The following is a 20,538-nucleotide window of genomic DNA, read 5'->3' on the forward strand; positions in this document are numbered from 1 at the left end:
AGCGCTCATTGTCCCGGATTTTGAAAAGTTATTATTTTTTAACAAAATAAACTAGCAACGAATGGAATGACATGGCTGCCGGTGAGCGAGTGCGGGAGGAGCGCGGGACGGGAGTGCGTGCAATAGTTTTACTTCACTCGCCCGCGCACGCCGCCTCCTTATTTAACATTATTATTTACGTTGTATCAGAAGAAGTTTTATTTTTATTAGAAGATACATAATTTGTTTGTACCGATTTCCTACCAAAGCTTAATAACAAAACATTATGTACCAAAAAGCAAGGTACCGATTGTTTTTTAAGTTAGGAATTTATTGATATAAGATTTATTTAAGGTACATGTATCTTATTATTATTGTTTTGTTTTCTTCAGTTTATTACTATTTATTTTGTAATTTAGTAATTGTCTACCAAAGTTTTAATTTACCAATTTAAGCTAATTACCTACATACCTACAGCTAATAAAAGTATGGTTTTAGAAAAAATGGCATTTCATCTTTTAAATATAAATATGAATCCTTTGAAAATAAAAATTAAAAAAATATATATGATATTGTCTATTATGGCCACGACCCGACATTGTTTTTTTTTTTTTTTTTTTTTTTTTTTTTTTTTTTTTTTTTTTTTTTTTTTTTTAAGAACTGTCCCGGATTTGATAAGTTCCTATCTGGCAACCCTAATTGTCAGCCTCTGTGAGTTGCGGATTCAAACCCCACTAGGGACACATGTTTATGTTATGAGCACGTGTATTTAATACACAGTATAATTATGACGATCGATAATTTTACTTCTGTCCTATACGAACATAATTATTATTATTAACTAATTCAATGAAATCACCAGATAAGTAACTGGACAGACGACTGGCACATCAAACTGAACACTGCACCACTATCAGTCTGTCATTAATTATTCTATTTCTAGAAACTTACGGCAACCAATACATAAACCTGCCTGCCTACTGTGACAACACCGGTAAAAGAATCAATTACCGTAACTATTTCAAGCCATCAAAGAAAAATATAAGGCTTTCACGTCCGTATTACAGAAGGAAGTCAAAACTTATTCAATTTGAAACAGATAGATTGAGGATCTTGATTGGAGGAAACTCTCTATTTACACCAAATCATTAGACAGAATCTATGACTTGAGATTGGATTGGGAAACGACGCTTAAAACTCGATTTAATTTAAACACAGATTCAGACATTTTATTAGACTAGCTAGACTAGACCAATCACAGGACAGAATCTATGACTGAATCTAGATTGAGTATCGTTTTGTAATACGGACCCAACCAAATATTAATGTTTCGCTTAATAATAGGATTAGATAATAATCCAAGATTTGTAGAAAAAATACTTAGACAAAATCTCTGGCAGCAGCTTAGAAAATTAATCGGCTTTTCCGAAACTCGTAGCTGGAGATAAAAATGTTACTTTCTTCGGGACAATACGTAAAAGAAAAGGCTTTGTCTGGAAAGGGTAGGTCGAATCGAATCCTTTCCCAGTCTCCAGGGTTCCAGATAATTCCCAATTCTCTGAGTAACACGAAATAATATCCAATCTTATGGCTATACAAGGAAAAACTCCTACAAAAAACTCATTCTTCAATATTTACGAATACTTCGCAGCCAATAGCCATCTTAACACGCGTCGTGTAGGTATTTCTAATTTATGAATAGCAAAGTTATTAATTTTATACATTTTTAGACATTTTTACATACTTTGTTACTTCCTGACAAAAAATATGTCACTTAGATGAAAAGAGATAAACAGCACCTTAGTTTGGACGTTTTCAAATAAAATTATTCTTGTTAAGGTTGAAGATTCACGCCCGTATTCACAAAAATTACTATGAGGTCTCACAGTGCGTGTGGACGCACAGGGTGACACACGAACCAACCACAGAACTCTATTTAACGCTGTGCGTTTGATCTGCTGCTTTATTTAAGCAAGCATCGTTTGTGAATAGGTACGCGTGTTAGATGAAAAGAGACAAAACAGTACCTTAGTTTGGAGTTAGACATTTTTTCAAATAAAATTATTCCTTGTAAGGTTGAAGATCCAATATCAGATCATCTTCAAGAACTTTCCAATCTGCTTACTGGTGACACCTCAAGCGCTTTACGAAACGGTCTTGACGTAAGTGGGCTTGTAAGGCAATCTTAAATGCTGAGGGCCCCTAAAATAACCCTGAAGCATCCCTAAGGCGTTATGGTCTGAACTAGTGTTACCAGGCGTCCGGATTAAGCAGGACATAGGCTTTTTGATTGCGTGTCCGTCCGGCCTTTGTTAGGCTTTTTACATTTCGCAAAGCTTGATTTTCCACACATTTTTTGTCGTACCTATTAATAATGAGATACGAAATTCTCAATGTAGGGTGTCCGAACTAAACAGGTCAGAATAACTCGCAGTTCCCGAGGACAGCACCGTCCAGCTTTTAGTGAGTAGGCCCTGTCCATCTGGCAGGGAGACCACACATAACCCACTGGTTACCCCAGGCCAGTGGCTATGCAATTCCATGCATTTCCTGAGGAAAAAAAATGGTGCCCGGCCTTTTTACCCAATGTCAGTTCAAACTGGTCTGTCCTGCTATGCTTTAGCGACCTGGCAACCCCAGTCGGGCCGGGTAGCTCTCCCGTAAAAGGAACGTTGACTCTCTCCCGCTGGTTTTATTTCGATCTACCCTGATTTCAGTAACTTTGCACTACGCGACATTTACCCTAAGGCGTTCGTTTCTTATGTTACTGCTGTTTTAAATGCGTGTGTGCTTGCGAAATGTCTAGACAATGAAGCAGTTTAGGCAATGTAGAAAATGCTTAGGAAATTATTACGTATTCTTCCGAAGAAAGTATTTTTTACTGCAGTTTCTTCCAAAATCTTTTTTCTGAGCCACTAAATAATAACAGAGAAAATATTTCCGTTTTCTATTTGTGTCAATCGAAGTCATAAATAATTTACGTTAGGCAGAAATAACACTAACAGAATAAGAGAATCAATAAAATTGAAAGCAAAACTTTTGGTAGTTGGATAGTTTGTTTTAGACTCGTAACACAACTTCATCATTTAACTTATTTGATTTCAAGCGTTCAAAATCGGGGCCCGCGCTAACTGTATTTACAACTTTACAACAAAGTTAAGTGACCTTTAACACCAACGATTTCCCGTGCTATCAAAGGTCAGAATTAAGAGTCCCTACGCCCAATGGCTCCCCTAGGACGGCAAGGCGTCCCATAATGGCGGATGTGCCAATTACTTGCTGCGGGTTAATCTAAAACACCCACCTAGATAAGTGATTGAATGGAGGGCATTATAGCTCTATAGTAATGGGATCAGAAAGGGCCATGATGTAAAGGTTGCTGTAAAATCAAAGAAACTTTATGGTGTGGTGGCGCAGATTTTGTTTTGGAAATCAGTGGTTTGAAATTGCGCCATCAAGTTCTCAAGTAAGCTAATTTCAGGGATCTACAAAAGATATAAATACAAGTAAAGACTTTATTCATCACATCCTCCAGAGGCGACATTTCACATACAAAACATCAATAGAAACAGACAGGTTTAGTCACAGAATAAATGCTTTCGGTATTCACCTACCGGGTACTTTGGGATAACAGTCTGTTTGATACCTACGCGTAAGGTCAAAGAGTAGGTAACTAGCTAACTTGAAATAGAGTTTTCTACCTAGCCTGGTTAAGATTCCAGTAGCACGTGCCGGGTAAAAGTAATGTACGGGACAAACATAGTGGATAAATCACAGAATAAAAAAGTAGGAGTCGCTGTAATAAATTACTAATGTAGCCTAAAGTATTGTTTTCGTACCTTACGTTTTTGTAGCACCTTGACGTCATTGCGAACAAAATAATGTAAAAGACATTTTCATAGGCACAAAAAATACCTGCATACAATGTAAAGCGTCAGTTGAGCAGTTTGGGTAATTACCTACTTATTCCAAGAACGTAATGATTGGAACAATGAATCTTGAAAGCTCATTGTGTTATTATATGCTCATTACATTTAAACAGGCTGAAAAACAAAAATCTGCCTGAAACAGTACAAGAAAGATGTTTACAGCGAAAATCTGCAAAATTACGGCGACTTCAAGCTACAGCCGAAAACATTCGTTTATTTGGCAAAATAATACCTACTATTTCTACTGGGAAAAGATTTTATCGAAAGTTCTTATTGTAGATAGTAAACTTTGGAGACTCTGACGCAGTTACTCCGTCTAGCTAGTATGTTTAAACAACGTGAAATAATGTTATTATCTTTCAGACTTCCAAAGTCTACAATAACACCAATGCACATTCATACTGCTGATTTTTGTTGCAAAATCCCATCTATTACGTCTAGATAAGGTGTCACAGTGTTAACCTTGATGTGCCGTCTTCTGTACAGTTGCTATTACCGACTAAGTAAAATACATTTCAGTTGCAAAATCCTACCTACCTATTACACAGAATAAATATTGTATTACGTTTAAAATGCCAGTTTCTTCGTCAGTTAATTGGTTTTAGGCGAGTATTATTATAATGAGAGAAACATTTCAATTAATCTAGCCACGCCATCAGTTCATTAGTTTTGTAGGTTAAACAAAATTAGAACGATTGAAAACATCTCGTGTTTACTCCACTCCAGCGATTTTGGGTCTCACTCTCAACATAATAAACTGTTTATTGTTGACTTATTAAGGCCGGGTAGCAGAGAAAATGGCGAAAATGAGGTTTTCATTTTTCATTTTTGAGGTACTAAACAGTAAAATTAAAGGCTAAGATTTTTATTGGGCATAGTTGAGGATATTTTCTAGGGCTATTAACGGATGGAAACACGATTTGATGAAGTTGACTCGATAGAATAAATTCCCAAAGTTACCTCTATTCGTTTTCTATTTATGGTTTTATTTTTAAAATAAGCGATTTGAGATTCTAAATCTTTTACTAAACTAAAGTTCAGAAATAACTTGAGGGCTTTTAACGGATGAAATTTTTATATTGCGTCTTATTTAGTTACTATGTTAAAAAATGTGGAAAAAATCGTCCATGACGGCTTGGACAATCTCAATCAGTCGCGCGGTGGCGCTTACGGAGGACGGACGCGTGTCAGTTTTTTGGCCGTGACAGTTCGCGATTTGTCAATATTTTTGACAATGATGACTTTGATGAGTCACAGTATAATAATATCAGTGTTACTGGAGAAAGCTTAAATTTTTGATAATTAAGAATTATCAATTTTGTCTACCTATTGAAATTTAAATCGTTCGCATCCTTTTAAACGAAGACTCTACTCATGATACATAGTACATTCCTCAAATATGAGACAAAACCAACGAGTTAAAATTTCATTTTAATAGTACCTACATACAATCGTCTTACACTCTTTAGAAGAGCACACTGACACAAATAAATAATAAAAAATACTGTCTAAGGTCTGTAGCTAAAGGTCTAAGCTGTAAGATAGAAGAATCTTCTAGCCAAAAAGATGGCAGATGCAGCAGATGTCAACGGATTTAAAACTGGAGTTCATATGACTCCTTGTAGACTTGAGTGTCTAGAGCGTCCCTTTCTCCACCATGCGTAAGAATTTTCACAATTCACAAAAATACTATCTAAGGTCTGTAGCTAAAGGTCTAAGCCGTAAGATAGAAGAATCTTATAGCCAAAAACATGGCAGATGCAGCAGATATCAACGGATTTAAGACTGGACTGGCACCACCTTGCAATGTCATCCTCTCATTGTTATCTGTAATGTAAATTATTTTTAAAATGTATTTAAAAAATAAAATGTTCGTTTTATTATTTCACTAATCTGACCTCTCAACTCAACTATACTACACAAACACCTTTGTTCGCAACTGTACTGACGAAACCTCGATATTATACCGTTCATTTAAGATGGCAAGCTTTTTGCTGCGGTAATGCACTCCAGGTTGGTTATTGCTCATAGTGATTTTCGATACAGAGCCCCGTACATACGAGTACGTTATACATAAATAATTATGGAAAGAAAACACCCAGACCAATACAAACAAATATGTATGCAATTTTAGTATGATATTTTTATTTATTAATAAACAAAAAGACTGAACAAAATTGATGCGTGTACTGATTAATGTAATTAACCACATGCAAAGCTTTGTGAATTGCAACAACTATAATTTATTATCCAAGCTCTAAATAATCGCTACTACGAGTAACTGATCATAAAATGTTTTTCCAATCGCTCAAGCTCCCGAGGATTTACCGATAGGTCGGGTGACGTAATCTTGAAATTCTTTTAGCCGGCGCGGAACTTCCGGAAGGTCGGGTGACGCCACGCCTCTTTGAACCGTGTTTACTTTGCAGTTATATTCTATATTTATTCGATTCTAAAATATATTCCCAAAAATTTTGAAAGTTGTTTTAATTTGTATCACTTGGATATGATTTGTATTAGAAAGTGCTGTGAGTGTGACGCTTGAACGGAAGGAAGTCAACCTAACCTAACCAACTGCGTATTTCTAAACTGCGTATTTCTATACTGTGTAGCCGCGAGAGCTCTTTGGCGCGCTGTCTTCGGCGAAGTATTGCGCGCGCAGATTTTGACAGCGCGAAATACCTACTTTAGCAGAAATACCAAGCCTTAAAGCACGTTAATAGAAATTAGAAACCCTTCTACATAAATCCGTCTAACTTTTATTAAACTGTTTCAATTCTTGATTAAGAGTTTATTACGCCGCTCGTAAGTGAAAGTCGGGCTGAGTACTTACGTGAGTGATAAACGTACTTTGTAAGGTCTTATCGCCTGTTTGCGTTCACCTACCTATTCGCCTCTAAACGATGAGTCACTTTTTAAAAACAGCGGAAAATTGGAATACTCCAACCAGGAATTCATAAAAAGCTCTTGGTGTTGTTAGCGTGTCTCTCTTTATCATTATTTTTTATTGTCTTTTAGTGAGGATTCTTCACGCTTAAGCGGGATAGTCCATTAAAAAAACAGGAATTCGTTTGAACACGAATATTTTAAGGTGATGGACGTGAACAGGCGGCATGGCCCTACACGTGCCACTTCAACTCGCAGGGCAATAACAAGGCGCGCCCTGAAAATATTCGCGAATAAAGCAACCATTTTGGATCGTAAACCTGAAAGCAGACACAGAATTGAACATAATATATTTCATGACACTTTTGTAACAAAGGACTTTATGGTTTACCTACATTGAGAAAGATTAATATTTTGCGAAACCATCTCTGCGTGAGAGATCTATGGCCTGGCCTGAATATCTCTTATCTCAGCAGTTTATAAACCCTGTTAAAATAAATCAGGTTTCTTTCCAAAACGACTCATTAATTACTGACGGCTTCTGTCACGATTACCCTAGTTAAGAAACATTATCTTCAGAAATCTTACAAGAAGACTCGATTTAATCAATGTAATTCGTATTTTCTTACAAAATAAAGATTATTTAGATCAGTGTTTTTCAACCTGTGGGTGGACCCCCAGGGGGTCGCAGTAAAGAAACAGTAAAGTTTTAAGGATAGATTTATCCAACTATGCAAATGCATACCTAAATTTTGTATGGATTGAAAATTTCAGTCCCTACAACATCTTTCTAACCTTAAAAAATGCATAAAAAAAGTAAACGGTGGGGGGTCGCAAAATATTTTTTTCATACTTTCATGGAAAAGGTTGAAAAACACTGATTTAGATAAACAGATCCGCTGATTCGCAATCGAGTGTATTAACTCATCATCCCATTTACATTCCAATTAAGTAATTGGAAAGGTATTTATTTTTTTTCATCGGTAAGGGGCTGAAGCTAACGATGAAATAAATTACCAAAGACACGGCTAAGGTAGACATATTTTGCTTTAATATTCGTTGCTTCTGGCTATATTTCGAATAAATTACGATATTGTAAAAGGTATTTGAAGTTAAAACAATAAGGCTGGGTTGCACCATCTTATTTTAACTTTGACAAACGTTAAAAATCTCTCAAACTCCATACAAAAAACACCGGTTATCGTTATAGTTACGGTCAAAGCTAGGTGGTGTAACTCGGCCTAAGAAAATACTTATTTAAGCACTCATTAAGAAGAAGTAGGCTCGCGTTGCGTGCGTAGTAATTTTGACGGTGTGCCTTAGTTAGGGAAATTCTAGTAGTTAGTGACGTTTAACGATAGATTAGCATTGGTTTAACCCTCGCTGTACGAGGTGGGGTGTGACACACCCCAGTCCTTTAAAAATAGCCACAATTTTTAAAATTTGCAAGTGCTGAATTTGAAATTCTCAGTAGCTGGAATTATGACACTGCTGCTTCGATCAGCGTTGCAAAATCAGTCCAGTGGTGACTACCAACTGAGTTACATGCCTTTAAAGTGCGTGTGGGTGTCACACACCCCACCTGGTACGGGACGTGGTTAAAAAGTTAAAAAAAAAAATCTAACAGTTTTGGTGTAATTTATATATTTTTAGCTTTGTCAATTGAATAAAATTCAATACAAATATTATTTTTCGTGATTTTTACGGTATCTGAAATTTTCAAGCACCTTTAGTCAAATGAGATGACTTTTAGTGCGAATCTGGAAGTTTAGTACTGAGATCCGAAGATGTATGTGAACATACACTTATGGGCTACAATTTATACTTGGTGATACAATTTATGGGCTACTGAAATGGAATAAAATATTTTATAAATAAATAAAATTGTTACGCTCCCATTTTATGCATTGAGCATACTCATTTTCTTTCATCAGAATTATGGTAAATTGAAAACCGATGATCAAAACAAATTTATACCCTTCCAGTTTTTAATTTACTTTTAAATTATAAGTAAATACTTGTACTTTGTTAAATAAAAACGGTTGTCATAATTAAAGGCACTAATTAAAAATTATACATAGAAAACTGATTCCTAAATTACAAGAACAACGGAAATTGTGTCTTTTTGTTTTTTTATGATAAAAATGTTATAATACATATTTTCAACTCAGAGCATTTCTTAAACCTAATTAGCATACGTAAATAATCAATATTAAATAATAAATTCCACCTAAAAAAATGTTGAATGAAAATTTTATCACTTTGTCTAATGGGGTGTGTCATCATACCCCACCTGGTACGGGACGTAACTTTTAGTCACCTCGTACACGGAGGGTTAAAGCACGCTTCTTAGTTTTGTCATGCAACTTTTTCTTTACTTTTTCATTGATTACTTATTTACATTTTTATATTGTCTGTGACTCGTATTTACAAGACCAACCCATTTAATATTCCATCTGGTGGATTTAGCTAAAGATTTTCAAAACGATATTTCTCTTGTAAATATTACATAGTGGAGAATGTTGAGTTTAAAATGAACTGATATATTTATTTAAATACATTCTTGTTATTTATTATCTGCGTATTCACAATAAATCTAGGTACCCAATGTTACCTTAGTAGGTTGTGAATTGAACCTTCATGAATAAATTGATAATACAAGCACTAGACAACATTTCCCCCGGGCATCGAGAATAGAAATATTTTCTTCTAAATAAATCAAACGCGTTTGAAGTATCTGATTTGCCAGAAGCATGCAATGATTTCTGAACTAAGCTGCCTTAAAATATTTGCTACAGCAACTCATGGTTAGAGTTCTTGAATTTTAAGTTTTGTCCTACTAGCATACGTCCTACTAGATGACATATTATAATCGTGACATAGTATCTATTTTTAAACGACAAATGTACGTATGTATGTACTCTAATCTCAGTATACCACGGTAAGATAGTATCTCGTCGTTCAAACTTACTAGCCCGGTTAACCTTGTGAGCAGTTACAACTAAAACATCAGGTAATAATCCCTCATTCCCCATGTATCTTTGATGAGCGTGTAACACACCCCTATATCCGTTGTCAAGACAACATAGTATAAACTCAACGTTTCGGCCGTTTTGCCAGATAAATTAGTTTGATAGTAGAGAACCGTATTATTTCCGATACTACGCGCCTATTGAGGGCTCCTAAAGCCGTTATTTTTACATTAACAATAAAGTATCTACCTACCTACAGATCCTTAGTAAAATATTTCTCGTACTATTTAAAGGTAATTTAGTATTGATTCGACCGGTGAAACCACGGTGCCCGCAATGCACCATAATTTATCCATCGACCATGTTAAAATATTTTCATGGCAGTCAAATGCCGCAAGGAATAACCGTATGGCCTTCAAAGTTCGACTGAAGAAGCAACTTCTAGGAAAGCTCTTTATCATAGGTCACATCTGCGTCCTTCGGATGAAAAAGCCAAGAAATTAGGATGCTAAACCTGCTTCTCAATAAAGGAGACAAACTATAACCTAGGATTAGGTACTTACTTCAATAGATATCCGATAAAAAAACAGACTTTCCCAGCCAGGGCTGTCCAGTCCAGAAACCCTATCTTTATAATGAATAGTCAGTTAAGTTTTCTACTGTCTCTTTCATGTCTTAGTAAAATGAAAGGACCAAGACTACTAATTTAAAATTTGCAAACTAAGTTTAGTAATTCATCTTGTTTTCATGATATTTTTGCGGCAAACGTCTAAAAGGTTTGCCCCAAAAATTTAAGGCGCACAGTCTTTGTGTTTTATTACGTTATCCTTCCTTCCTCATTCGCTTGATTAAAAATTCCAACGGACTAAGTATTTTAGTAACTTGGAATCGATTTCAATTACTAAACAAATAATACCATAGAATTAGTGAACAGTCTAAAATCGATCTCAGCGTCCCACTTAGGTATAATAGTAAGCTTAAGGAAGGAAATAATCCTACATACTTCCACGGATGTCGTGATAAATTGCTCTGCAGGAATTTATGTTCTAAGACGCTGACTGAAACTTTGATATTGGCGTTCATGTAACACATTTTTGGACACGCAACTAAATAATTCAAGCGAATACTTCATTCCCTATGCTGAGTATAGGCCATTTGTTGCTGAAACAACAATATTGATTGATGAAGGACTGAGGGGTATTTTCAAAGAAACAACCTACGTTCTTGATCGATAACAGAAAAAACTCGATCGCGAAGTTTTCCGATTCTACCAATGTCTGATTGTTTATGGTCACGATTCCCATTCTAGTCCCAACCACAGACAAACATGTGTACATTGTCGAGAAAAGTAATGAAAGAAGTATTTTATGGCATCTCCATAAAGGGAGAGAGATCTTAGAGAAAATGCCTTTTTCCAAGTTCGGATTATAATTTTATATTGCAAGGAATTCTTATCGATCTCATATTAATTAAAGTTTTCTTTGTGTAAAAAAGATTACTATTACTTACTAAAAAGTCCAGATTTTACTTAAAGTTCATATTTTATTCTAGCGAAGACAGCGTTTTACGAAAGAGTAGTGTTTTAGAGTTATTTTTTCTTGTCGTGTCGAATTCGTTGCCCGCGCTCTACAATAGTTTATTTATTGGTCCATTAACGAATAATAAACGCGATTGTACCCGAAGACTAATAAATTTGTTTACGTCGGCGACAGTACGTTCATTTAAAGCTAATAAAATGGAGTAACCACAAGACTCAATAATAACTATGTGGGACGACTGAAACAAAGTAGGTAATTGTAATAGAGACATATTAGATTCATCATCATCATCATTTCAGCCATAGGACGTCCACTGCTGAACATAGGCCTCCCCCAATGCTTTCCACGTTGATCGATTGGTAGCGGCCTGCGTCCAGCGCTTTCCTGCTACCTTTACGATGTCGTCGGTCCACCTTGTAGGTGGACGTCTCACGCTCCTCATATTAGATTAATAGAGCATAATAGAGGCGGTTGTCCATCAGAAAATTTAGAAGTTCAGATTCTTTGATGTATCGATTGATCCTTTTTAGGCGCCTATAGAGGCTCGCAAAAGACTAACAACAGGGTGTCTTGATAAAGTTATTCGTGATCATTCGACTTCGTGATTACTTCACTACTAAAAGTATGGTTCAAAGTAATATACCTAATACTTAGTTAAAAAAAAATGCTGTTTTGAACCAACTAATCAACGTTTAATCTCATAAGTCAACGGTTACATTTTAATTTACTGCCAGGGTTGTTAATAATTAATCTGCATAATATTACTCAACAAATTAATTACAGTTGAAACTGTGTTCATCTTGTCATTAGATTACTCGCCTCTAAACATTCTCTCGTCGGTTATGTATGTAAATGTGCGATGAATATTCAAAGCCTCCACGTATTCTAAGTCAAGGTCAAAGCTAAATTATAACCCATCTTTATAATAATGTATGTTTATTCTCACGTGCTTGTCTTTTTGCAACATGCTCCTTTTTACAACTTATTATTTTTTGTACGTTTTTTGTCGGTTTTATACGTCATATGTTTTGCTATATAACATTATCTGTAAGTGTACTAATATACGTCTTTTGTGCTTTTCAGCCGCTGGAAGCAGCAATACAGCAGCAGAGGGCGCAGCAAAACAAGTTCATCCCGAACTACCAGCTACTCATGGTCCCGCAAAACGTTCCCCAGCACACCATCAACAAAAATAACATACCCATACCCGTCATCAATATCCAGAACTTACAGAACAAACAGATGCTACGCCCGAATACGCCCGCAGCCAATATAATGCGCACAAACTTAAACACTAACCATATGAGTCCTCTAAGCGTCAACACAAATAATCCTATGTACTCCCTCCCTCCTAGCCCTAACACCCCTAACTACAGCCCGATCATGAGTCCAGCTCAAAGGGACAGATTAATTAGCCCGTATTCAACCCCTCAATCCATGTCTCCAGTAGGCAAGTTCAACCAAATGTATAGTCCGGGAAGCGCGATCGTCTCCCCAGCAGGAATAATGCACGCTGGAGACCCGTACTTGACCAACAAAATGCAGCCGAGCCCCAATTTCCCGTTCCAACCTGGAGACCTTCTTCTGGACTCCAGCATGCCAATACCGTCTTCAGACTTCTGGGAGGACACAGAGATGCTGCAGGGCACAAACGAACTCCTCACGGCATTCGATGACGTCAAATTAGGGTAGTGTCTTTGAATGCGGGGTGATTTCTAACGTCCGGATCCGTTGTGTTGAAGAATTATGTTACCTCAAGCATTTATAGTAAGTCCGCCTCGATTATTGAAATGCTACGGTCTACAAGATTTATTTGAATACATGTTTCCAATGGGAATCACTCGCGAATGAATGGGTCGCGAAGGGTAGGCTGAATGTGCTACGGGATTCCATAGTCCTTGTTAAAGCGATGTATTATGTTCAATGAAAGAACGTCTTTGGACCAGAATTAGAACTGAGTACCTATACACCGTTTTCTAATACGGGGCTTTTGTAGAATACTTTTTGTAATCTCATTGATACTATTTCTTGTATTCATAGTATTCTATGTAGTGTATACTCTAGAATCTAGATGATATTCAAACGAATTAGGAATATTGCAGGTATTTTTTTATCATGAATTTTGTATTTAGCACGTCCAAAATTTATCAAATTCATCTGTCATGAAATTATCGTATCGCCCGTCTGTTTGATTTAATTTAATAAATAAATAAAATAATATTTTATGGACTGGAATCCTGGTTGATGGATGAAGTAACGATGTGACTTAGAAAAATAATACTGTACTGTAAGAACGAATAGTTTATATGTTTTATTGTTATAGATATATTACACAATGTATGAGTGGATGTAATAAGGTTTATATTATAGTTATAGTTAAGAGTAAGAGATATAATTATTGTAATAAAATTTTAACATTACACCAATTCAAGACAGTCTCAAAAGAAAAAAATATGTGGTTTTGATATCAATATTACACTATACTTACTATAATTGAACAATTAAAATAGTTTAATGTAATATTGAAATAATTTTGCCCACGGCATATATTTTTTTACTGACCGTTAATCGGTCTGAAGTGCTAACAAACACAATTAAAAGAAAATTGGCATATGAAATATACAGACTTTTACATTTTTTCACAAAATTTTCATTAAAATGGCACTTTAGTGTTAAGTCAATTCGAAGGGAGGTTTTAAGTAAACGAGGCCTAGTTAAGTTGTTATTTAATTTACGATCAAAATATTATACTCATTTAGAAGTTAAGGTTACGTAAAAACATATAATTTCCCCATTATGTTATTATAGTGAAAATAAATCGATGAAAATAATAAAATATTATAACACTATTGTTTCCAAATTTCACTGCCATTAGTGTCACAAGTCACATTTACTATTATTTTTAAATATTGAACTGATATATTTATTTTACTGCCCACAAATTCATAAAAAATATGGCAGCCCTATACCGGCGTTTTGACACAATAAGATAAAAATAAACAAAAACATTGTTTTTAAAATAAAATGGTGATTAGACTTTTTTGTTTTAATTAAAGGGCCTTAATTGTATGTGGCATACATTTTGTCTAATCAAATCAAAGGAGCATTTATATTATCACATTGGAAATGTAAAACCATTTATTTACGAAGTTAAAATCATATACCTATGTAAAGTTCTAGAACATAAATTATAGTGAATGTTCACCTGTCATTCATTATTTCACGATTGAATTATTTACATGTCGTTAACTACATTGTGTTAACAAACACATGTGGGTATGTTTTATCACAGATATAAATAATAAATATAAATACCCCCAATGTTAATCACACACTCGAATAATAAACATATTGTGATTGTTTTCTTCCGTATTTGTACACTATTTATCATCATATAAATATTAATTGTATTACTTAAGTAGGTAATGTACAACAGATGAGTTTTTGACTTCTGTACCGTACAGTTTAAGTACAATCTGGTTATGAAAACATTAGGGCCCGTATTGCGAAACGATACTCAAAATTCGACTCAATCTCAAGTGTAGATTCATGCCTTTGATCGGTTAAGTAGTTTCACAGAGAATACAATTTTAGAGTAACGTTTCAGAATATGGGCGTATAACGTATTACATCTTTTAATGCAATTGATTTCCCTTAAATCTCGTTAGTTTTAATGTAATATACATTACATTGTAAGCGTAACTAATTTAATTTTAAGTTGGGGTCGTTATTGTTAATAAACAATACTTGTGTTGGACATATTGACAATCAAATCTGTACTGGGTTGGTTACTCTTCGGTAAGTTTGTATGAGCAAAGCATTAATAAAAAATAGTTTATGTTATGAATAAATATAGCGTCAGGGTAGTAGCAAACATGTTTCAAAAATTCAACAAATGTAGTTTTACTTTATTGTTTACGACTATCCTGATTTATTTGTTTTTAAGTGGGTAGGTAAACGGCAATATGCAATATTTTAATCTTTTGAGGTGCCAAAAGTCTTATAAAAGTTACAACTAATGTAAAACTCGATAAAACTGCAAAAGTCTGTAAAATAAAGCCTTGTACTCATTAGGGGCAGGCGTTAAGTGACTCGTTACTGTTTTTTGTGTGACCCAATCTTACAACCTTAAGTGAGCATGATCATCTAATATTCGGAGTCACGCGATCCCTCAGTCGATGTAGATAAATAAATTGTCTATGACATCATAAGAAAACGTTTAACTATAAAATCTCTTAGGTCCACATGCATAACTTTAGTTGAACTTAGATTGTAATTGTATTAATCCTGTTTTGAAATTCTTTAAGAACGAATCAAGTTGGTTATATGTATGGTAGCTGCAGTAGCGGGGTTGGATCCCGCATGGGTTGACAAATAATAAAATGATGAGCATGATTAATTTTACCTGGTATCAATTAATTTGTTCTATAATTTTCTTTAATTTGTTATCTAGGCGCTTTGACACAAGCTCTATAAACACGAAAATGTTATGCAAATGGGCCTAAGAAGAAATCAAATTAAATTCTCTAAAAACTCTAAATAAAGCCGTTTGCTGCTTTACCTCATATTGTAAGTTTAAACATACTGCCAATTTTCATTATTTTATAGCACCTTATGAACATTAATTTCGTAATCATGTCAATTGAAGTCTTGAAGGCTTGTGCCATAGAAATAGAAAATGTTGTTTTGTGGGGAAGTTTATTGTTTTCTTTCGATATCGTAAAATATATTTTGGAAGTCATTAAATATTGAAATAAAATTGTATTATCTGATTAAAATGAATTCTATGATTATCTAAATGTAAATACTGAATCAGATTGTTTTATATTTAGATATTAAATTTTCTGTCATTATCTATTGTTTGTTTTATTCTATCTACCCTGAGCTAATTACCTAGGTAGTTATACATCAATCCAAAAAGAGTAATAAATGATTACATGAGGTTTCTGGTAGAAGTGAACACTTAAAAAAATATACACTGGTCATTACAAAAATCGACCCACCCACCCGCGACAAGCACTTTCAAACGTATGCATCCCCACTTCCCACCAATATTGGCAGCATTTAAAAGCCTAGTTCTAAACTTTATTTCATTAAAGGAAAGGTTTTTACCCCAAAAATGTGTCTGTAGAAGAATCCAGAGTCACTTCTTCAAAAAATAGATAGTTACGCTTGAGCCAACTTTTATGGCTATAAAACTGTTAAGTTGGGATTAATCGCTATCCATCTGATAAAGAGGACACGACGTGAGATCATTATTTGGTTTTATAACCATAAAAATTGGTCTAATTGAGCCCAGAGGTGAGCCCAAAGTGAGGTCTTTTTTCAAGTCACATTTATTGTATATGTTAATCGTTTATTAAGAATTTAAATGTGTTTTTCTTTAACCCTTCATTTGGCAAGACACAAATTGTTTGATTTTTTCAATAAAATCTATTTAGACCTAATTGTTACTATCAAATTAAGTTAAGAAAAATAGTAAAAAAAATATTTGGTTGGTATTTTCGCGAAAAACGATTGTTGCTTATTTACCACATTGCCAAATAGGGGTACTTAAATAAAACATTGAGATATATTATAGAATTAATTTTTTTATATGAAAATCTTTAAAAAATCAATCGTATTTCACATTTTATGCATTAAACTTTTTTTTGGCCATTTTCGCAAAGTCGATTAATGACCTTTTTCTCCAACATTTCATAGATGACGTATGTCATCATACTTCACGATCAATATGCCGAGCCAAGGTTGGCTTTTTATTTTCTCTTTAGCTTCTGAAACTGGTATGTTACCGTTATCTGCTATAGTTGTTGACTTCAACGCAAGAAAAATGTGTTTATCATTTAAATCAGTTCAGCGGTATAAGTGTGAAGACAAACAACACAGATACAGACAGCAAATTCTTCCTCTCTCTGCTAAAATGCTGTGCCCGACAGGGTCCGTAATTGCATCAAATGTAATTATTATACCATCTCTATAACATTATTCATGTAATACATGATTGATTTATTGTGTATTGACACTCTTTTGTATTAACAAAAAGCTAAACCTATTTTGTTAGATGTTTGGCACTGTTGCTTCTAGGCAACATCGAGGTTCGGAAGCATGTCATGTATTAGAAAACACAATTTCTACGCCAAATATTGCTTTATATGATTAGTTTGATTTATTATGAATTAAATTTAGACAAAACAAAAATAATTAGAGATGATAAAATAGTACAAAATCATAAAACTTCCGTCTTTGTTATTCTCATTTCGCGTCATCTTGGCGTCTGACAGAAATATGGATATGAAATCACTCAAAACTCAGTCGACGACCGATTTACTAGTGTTTTGCTGAACTAAGCTTTGTAACAAAATCGAATGATTTGCACAAAACTTATTATTTGGTGCTGTAGAAATATTCAAAGTGGTTGTTGCTTAAAAGCATCACTGCCAAATGAAGGGTTAAGGATATTTATTGGGCTTTCAAATAACACCAATATTGTTGGGGCACCATGATTGTGTCAGTAGAAACGAGTTTTCCTGTAAAACGTAACGGTGGGCCGATTTTTGTGATGACCAGTGTACTTTTAATGTTGTAAAGGAAATAAGGAAAATGAAAAGTTTTACACCTATCCTAACAAAGCAAGCAAATTGGAGAAAAGTCTGAGCAAAGTCATTATACCGACATCTGTTAGAAGTTACTAGAACTATTATAAAATCATGATAGCAATGACATTTACTTGTAAGAAAATAGATGGCGCTATAGACACTGCTTTGTTATAAGTTTAATGCTATAAAGTGTAGATGGCGCTAAATAAGCAAATAACTACTCTAACAATAATAAAAAATATAGGCCTACATACTGAAAAATTGTTGTAAATAAATAAAATTATTATCATAAATCATGAAGAAAATAAAAGATACCTATTTAACATAATCTACCTACAAAGCAAGCAAATGGAAAAAAATTGTCTGAAGATACCGACATCTATTAGAAGATACTGAAACTATCATAACAGCACTGACATTTGTAGGATAATAGATGGCGCTTACAATGCTATGTTATGTTTAATGCTATGAAGTGTAGATGGCGCTAAATACGCAAATAACTTCTAACATTTATTTTGCCGGATTATAAATTAAAAACTGTTTATAGCCTGACCAGCCCCCCTAGACAAAACGCACTTGTTGATCGAATCGAAAATCGAATCCGTCAAAACTCCATACAAAAAAGGGGCTTTTCGACCACTTTTCGACTGGTTTGCGATTATAATTTGCACTTTGTCTAGACCCACAGGAACATAAAAACCCTGGCATAGAGGCGCGTCAATTGCATTTGATAGTGCAACACTGAGTACAGTCGTACCTGTGTTAAATTAATAGGCTAACTTTATGTATCAGGATTCAGGATTACGGGCTAATTTGATATTTTCATAAATTAACGAAAAAATATGATTATAGGTAACCTGGTTTAAATAAATTAAATGAAACCATCAATCGAGTTAGTAGGATTTATTTTATTATTCATCAATAATCAAATTCAGAACTTGAATATTCAACTGCAATGTCTGCTCATGAACGCTTCAAACTCGGTACTTCTTTCCCAATTCCATAAAATTCAACACTTAGAAAGTGACAAAAAACTTTAAAATAGGTAGTTGAAACAAACCACAGCTAATTTTCATAGTGGACTGTACTATACGATAAACATGTCAGTCAATTTGACAACCTTTGTCGAAAACATTATTCAATGAAAATATTGTCCGAACCCTTAGTATTTCTCTTCGACAAATACTTTAACACATTGTGAACCACTTTTCTTTCACGACTATAAAAAGATTTTAGCAATTTAATTCACAAAATCAATTGAGCACATTTAAAATAAAGTTTGTTTACACTTTGACAGCAATAGACTGACATGCAAGGTGACATGTCAATGAAGTTTTCAGTTACTGTTGCCATTAAAAGAAATTAGTACCATTAGTTTTCCGCAACATGGCGAGGGTTTTTATGTTCCTGGTCAGGCTATAATCAGTGTTGTTTCTCGACTTGATACATAAGATGTGTATGTGGCAATTTAAGAAGATGTAAAATGTAAATAAAAATAGTTTCAAAATCCTGTTGTTTTTACCATTACGAAATTGAAAAACTAGTGAACCGAAACGTATTGCCAGTGGACAGATGACAGCCAACTGTCATTTTCGTTCAATTGTCATTATTCGTCAAAGTTGGGCAACGGACGGGTTTTTGTGATCAGGATGATACGTGTTTATTTTTGTTATTAATTTCAATTATAATGAGATTAACATCGTTTGCTCTCTGAAACTATAGTGTACTAGTGCGTTGTTGTTACTTTTTGCTCAGTGCAGTGTTGTGAACATCAATGGCTTCTACGCCGAAGCAAGTGAACGGATCAAACGGTGGCCCCTTGGGAAAGCGGAAGAAGTCGCGGGGGAGCAAGGGCTCGTATCTTTCAAAGTGGTTAGACAAGACTTTACATCACATACAAGACTCTACTCCAAGCATGGATACGTACGAGACTTACGTCAATCCTAATTTGAATTTTCCGTTGGTTAGTTCTCAATTCGCGCCTGGCTTCGACCAATATCGGTACATGTATGGATGTGCGGAGCCGATGTCGCTTCCCACGCTTCCTAGTTATTGCAGTCCTGCAGTTCCACCTCTGTATAATCACGAGTACCGGTATACACAAAGCGTGAACAAGAGTATCCAGGTGCAGAGGCCAAGAATGCGGAGACGAAGCGAAAACAAGGCTGAGGAAGTGCACAGCACGCCAAATAGTACACTGAGCAATACAAATTATCTCCAACCAAAGAACTTCACGGATAGTCAAGACTTTGCCAGCTTGCCGCCGATAGTTACGTCAGTCGCCGACACGAATTCGAACAGCGATATGAATACTAATGACAAAGATGATGGGAGTAACGCCAGAAGGTTCAGTGATCCCTGTGTGAGAGGGCTGCCCGATGTAGCCAGGCCTGCAAACGGTGAAGTTGAGTCTGACTCCGAGTCAAGCTCTGACTTGTCTGGCAGCCAAGTTGGCAGTAGACTTCTGACTCATCTCCTTGATCAGATAAAAAGCCTAAAATTTGCCAACAATAGACTAAGCAAAGACTTATTGGAGACGAAAGGTAAGACTGCACTTACTTGTATATTGTTTTAGTTTGAAATTCAAATTACATGCATTATTCACCATGTTAAACTATTGCAAACTTGTTTTTGTTTA

General features: G+C 34.9%; 2 protein-coding genes across 4 annotated transcripts in view; both read left to right on the plus strand.

The window, feature by feature from the left end:
- Positions 1-16,159, plus strand: part of LOC135080706 (hypoxia-inducible factor 1-alpha-like) — a 133,584-nt gene extending 117,425 nt beyond the window's left edge. For both annotated transcript variants that reach the window (XM_063975421.1, XM_063975420.1), the window contains exon 12: positions 12,388-16,159. In XM_063975421.1, the coding sequence (XP_063831491.1) occupies positions 12,388-12,996 (609 nt within the window). In that variant the 3' untranslated portion in view covers positions 12,997-16,159. The remainder of the gene's footprint in view (positions 1-12,387) is intronic.
- A 3,336-nt stretch (positions 16,160-19,495) lies between these two features.
- Positions 19,496-20,538, plus strand: part of LOC135080708 (uncharacterized) — a 36,260-nt gene continuing 35,217 nt past the window's right edge. For both annotated transcript variants that reach the window (XM_063975423.1, XM_063975424.1), the window contains exon 1: positions 19,496-20,443. In XM_063975423.1, coding sequence (XP_063831493.1) covers positions 19,675-20,443 — 769 coding nt within the window. In that variant the 5' untranslated portion in view covers positions 19,496-19,674. The remainder of the gene's footprint in view (positions 20,444-20,538) is intronic.

Source organism: Ostrinia nubilalis, chromosome 18, assembly GCF_963855985.1.
Source record: "Ostrinia nubilalis chromosome 18, ilOstNubi1.1, whole genome shotgun sequence".
Taxonomy (NCBI): domain Eukaryota; kingdom Metazoa; phylum Arthropoda; class Insecta; order Lepidoptera; family Crambidae; genus Ostrinia; species Ostrinia nubilalis.